Source organism: Tachysurus fulvidraco, chromosome 15, assembly GCF_022655615.1.
Source record: "Tachysurus fulvidraco isolate hzauxx_2018 chromosome 15, HZAU_PFXX_2.0, whole genome shotgun sequence".
NCBI classification, from domain to species: Eukaryota; Metazoa; Chordata; class Actinopteri; order Siluriformes; family Bagridae; genus Tachysurus; species Tachysurus fulvidraco.
In genome coordinates this window covers 22,643,447-22,648,446 of record NC_062532.1, presented here as the reverse complement: position 1 = coordinate 22,648,446, position 5,000 = coordinate 22,643,447, and the positions used below count along the sequence as shown (strand labels likewise).

Genomic DNA, 5,000 nt, shown 5'->3' with positions numbered 1-5,000 from the left:
AACCGTCTCGTTGTACAGAAACAAGCTCAGGGTTCTTATTGATTTAGCGCTGTAGTGAGTTAAAAAGGCAAGTTTAAATACAATTAAACTAAAATTATTTAATTTAATTGTATAGCCGCCACCCCACCCCCCAGCGGGCCGCGGTAAAATTATCAAACATTGACCGGTCCGCTGCGAAAAAAAGGTTGGGGACCACTGCTCTAACGCATTAAATAAAGTAACGCCGTTACCGTTAGCGTTACCGTACGGTGCGTTTGTCCGTCACTTTATAAATGAATTCATTTAGACCGAAGCGTAACCTACAGTCTAACCTGTTTACAGCAGCGACGCAGTGTAGGATCGGTGGATGCCAACCTGTAAACACGGAGACGCCGCACCGCGGGCGTTTCCGTTTATTCACGTATGTGCGGCAGTAACGGCGAGTCGAGGCAAGAGCGAGACGAGTTTGTCTAAGTAGAAATCAAGTGACTCAAGCCGCTCCAGCTAAACAACAGCGACTAGATTTTAAGGCGGACCGTTAGCCAGGGACAGCGTTGTGTTTGTATAGACCGTAAGGCATAAAAGGGCATTAATACATAAGGAACATTAAAGAACGTTCTTTAATAAAGTAACTAAAAAGTTATCTTTAACAGTAACGTAAATAACCACCAAAGTAGTTGAGTTACTTTTTGAATGAAGTGACTAGTAACGGTAACTAGTTACTATTTCTTAGTAACTAGCACAACACTGGTCTTAAGTAAAAAAATATACGTGGGACGATTTCTGGAAGGCGAGTTCTTTCTCCGTAGGTTCTGCTGTAGGATGTGATGTGATTGTCTGTCAGCTATAACGGTAATAATAAGAATAATATATTTTTTTTTCTCATGTATATGTCATAGACAAATACATGGTAAAGGGGATTTGTGTGTCTTACCATCCTCTGGCAACTCTGGCATCGAGTGGGGGGAGAGAGAGAGAGAGAGAGAGAGAGAGAGAGAGAGAGAGAGAAAGAGAGAGAGAGATACATAAGGAAATACACTAGTGAGTAATGAAGTGAGTTAAAGATCCTAGAGCCTTTTGAACATCTGACCTTCTCGAATGACATTTCCACACACTTACACTCCCATGTCTCATGTCCTGTTAAGATTGCAGGATGATGACGTATCGGTTGCTTGAAGTCTCTTTGAAACCACAGACTGTCGGTCGTCGTCGGAATTATCGTGTATCCGTACAGATAGAAACTAAGCGTTCGTTTTTAACAAGGAGATGAGAACGCTTGGAGAACAGAGCGACCTAATCTTCAGCTTCGTTTCCGTCAGAGATCAGAGACAGAGCTGCGTTTCAGTTCCGATCAGGGCTGATGATAGACAGTGATCCCGCAAATCCTGTAGTGTGTGTGTGTGTGTGTGTGTGTGTGTGTGTGTGTGTGTGTGTGTGTGTGTGTGTGTGTGTTCTGACGTTTCTTCAGTTCCTTGCTCACAACTTTAGTTCCTACCTGCAGTTAACTCCATTGACTGTTTGAAGGATAAACCTCTTAAAGGTGCATCATTGAACATGTCTTTACACATTGTAGAAGAGGAAGAAGAAGAAGGTCCAGCAGGTTGCTACATGTTCCATGGGTTCCATGGCAACATCTCCCAGGTATCATCTCATCATCTCTCAGCACTCAGACAACTCTTGACTCAACGCTAGTCTCACCGGAACTCAATCTGATCGCGACTTCGTCGGTACCAAAGCCTCACAGAATGTCATCGCACGAAGATGTCCGTAGGAGAACACAGCGGAGACCAAACTCTACGTCTTGTCCTCGCCGCTCTGATATACTTCGCTGGAGTATGATGTCGTTTCTGGCTTCGTTGCCATTTCACCCCTGGGGACAGTTAGGGTTCGTGCTCCAGAGAAATCTTCACAAAGACAATCTAGGGATCAGATCATCAGCTTCCTCGTGACATCCTCTGAGCACCACACGGGCCAAATCGACCGAAACAGTCGAGCCACAGTTCAAGCCCCGCCCACAAAATGGATCCTCTAGTGCGTGTGAAGATTCGCTCGATCGGTTTCTTGAGTGTTTTAGAGCAGGATAAAAATCCTACAGCTCAGTCAGTTCGTGTCATCCCTCGTTTCTGACAGGAAACTTTTTTCTGTTTTGTCTTTAATCTGCAACGGAACATGAACCGATTTCTAGTTCATGCAGAAAACACACAGACGTCAATATATACCGTACTCACTGCACTGAAAACCAGTATATATCACTTCCTGTTTTGAAAACTCGGCAACACAAGAACATTTTCCAGCAGCGGAAAATTTCGTTTCTGCACGATGACGATAACGAACAGTACGAGATCCTGCCCTTTTTATTCTTAAGAGCTTTTTTCCAAGTCCGACCCCGTGTAAGCTCAGCACTTCCACCGATTTCACACACGTGACCTGGTGGAAGGTCGGAGTAAATGAGTTCACAGCCCAGAGTCTGCATGTGTGTGTTTGTGTGTGTGTGTGTGTCTCACCAGTAACTGGCTCACGTGCGTGTTTATGGTGACGTGCACATTCGCATGTCAGGGTTCGCATTGAGTGATGATAACCAGCTATGACTGTTCACCGCGTGCTCATACCGGTGAGCAGCTGATCAGCAAACACACACACACTCACACATACACTCACACACACACACACACACACACACACACACGTGCAGAGACGGAAGCACGAAGTGAGCTGGTGGGTGGTTTTCTTTTCCTTACCGTCCCACGATTGTTCATCCTCTTCTGAACGAGAAGAAGCAACAAGCAGACAGAAAGGGTTAATACGCAGACAAGGAAAAAGTTAAATCATCATCATCATCATCATCATCATCATCATCTTCATCTCTCTTACACACACACACACACACACACACACACACTTATACTGAACTTGTCACTACACAAATATACGACCTTTAAAAACTCGCCGAAACTAAAACATAACCTTTTCATTTAGAAAAAGTCTGATTTGTTTTTTTACATAACCAAATGTCCACACAATGTCTAAAGTGAACACACACACACACACACACACACACACACACACACACACACACATACACACACACACACGTTCTTTCCACCCGATCCTGTAACTACGGTATCATAAAAAATATACAGAAAAAATAATCAGGTCTAATGTAGTAATGAGAGGAACAAACACACTGGTCATTTAATCAGATAATAAGGAAGGGATGTGGAAAGACCACGCCCACAAACACGCCCACAAACACGCCCACAAAGAACAACCGACAAGCAGAGTGTGAAGATAGTGTAAGAAAAACGTTGTCATGGTAAAAATGTTGTCGTCCTGTTATTTAAAAATAAAGTTACGCTATTTGTACAGAGTTAGTATTCTGAGTGAGTGAAGTGTTAGAAATAAATTAAAATACACAGAAAGTATATTTTTGTCGTAAAGTTAACCGTTAAAGCTAAAGTTAGCATTGCTAGTTGTTAAAGCAGCAGTAACATGAGGAACTCACCAGCAGGAGGAGCTGCTTCCTGTTTCTTAGGAGCTAAAAAAAAAAAATCCTTCATTAGTAAATAAGTGAATTATTACAATATTTATTTATTTATTTCATGGTGATGTAACTTTAGCTTGGTTTTAATACATTAGCTCAGACTTAAATTATAAACTCTTAGTTTGTGTGGGTGGGACAAAGTGTAACCAAACCAAAGTGTAGCTCCGCCCACTTTATATCAAAATGGGAGAAAGTGAGAGTCACAGAACAAGGAAGTAACTGGATACAACTACACAAATCGCACCGGTGTATCGTCACAACTCTAGAGCTGTGGAATTCTCTCATCATCATCATCACTATCACCATCAAGTGATCATATGCCCCTTTTCCCCCCGAGGCAGTTCGAGTGCAGGTTCGGAGCCTAATTTAGAACCGGTTCTTTCTGTTTCGACCGCCAAAGCACCGGCTCTGAACCTGGAAAAGTGGTTCTTAAGTAGCACCAAAACGTTTTTGGCGTAGACTTAAGAACCTCTTGCGTTAGGGGTTGTGGGCGTGGCTGGGGGCGGAGCTACTGTTAGCGCCTTTGATAATGTACCTTAAGTATACTAATGTTTAATACACTTTTACTTTACCGTGATGTGATACATTATCAGCACACATGATAGTAGGTAGCTACATGCTAAGGCTAAATTTTTTCTGTGTTAATGATAAAATAACGTTATGTACTTTCTCGATCACAACCTCCGTTTATACAGATCACACGGAGCCGCACGTACACGTTTTATTCGCCGCGTTTGGATGTTAATGTAGGTTCACAAAGCCATGAGCATTAACAGTAAAGCAACATCCACCATTGTTGTTGTTGTGTTTGTGTTTGTCGCTGCTGCGCTAACGTCGCTGTGTAACGTGACACGTATACAGTGACGTCACACTCGGCTCTGTGATGGCTCTCTAACCGATGGAAAGGCAAACCGGTTCTTAGAAGGTTCTCCAGTGGAACCAACTTTGAACCAGCACCAGCACTCGCTCTGAACCAGCACATGGGTCTTTTTGGTGGGAAAGGGGTATCAGAGATCAAAACACAGTTAGTGAGCCTCAAATTTCCAAACCAGTCTGTTCACTTATCATTTCCTGCGGGATACAGGACACATCACTCAGCCTCGATCCCCATGGAGTCAGGTTACAAGACTCTCTCTGGGTTTGGAGACATTCTGACGGGTCCACACATCTATTTTGGACAAGGTTTATCTTTCACCTTGAGATCCTGATAAGTTGTGTTTGGTTCCATTAGAGTTTGGCATCGTTCGCCATCCTGGCTGTAAAACAATCTCCTCACCAACAAGAAGGTCGGAGTCACAATGAGGAGCAGACGGAGCCAAACAGGTGTAGAACACAACGAGAGCATAACGAGACACAACAGTGGAACACGATCACAAAGCAAAGATCAGAAACATCGCCACTTCAGGAACCTTTTCGGGAACTGTTGGTGTTTTTGGAACTGATGTGAATTTCTTTGTTGTAGAAAAGGTACCAGGTCTTT

General features: G+C 43.3%; 1 protein-coding gene across 2 annotated transcripts in view; it reads right to left on the bottom strand.

Moving 5' to 3' along the window:
* Positions 1 to 5,000, bottom strand: part of mybpc2a (myosin binding protein Ca) — a 45,569-nt gene that overhangs the window by 23,786 nt on the left and 16,783 nt on the right. Inside the window, exons 2-3 of one of the 2 annotated variants that reach the window (XM_047800960.1) lie at positions 3,482 to 3,514; positions 914 to 928 (exon numbers count right to left, since the gene is read on the bottom strand). In XM_047800960.1, the coding sequence (XP_047656916.1) occupies positions 914 to 928; positions 3,482 to 3,514 (48 nt within the window). The remainder of the gene's footprint in view (positions 1 to 913; positions 929 to 3,481; positions 3,515 to 5,000) is intronic. The other variant, XM_047800961.1, reaches the window with a different exon arrangement.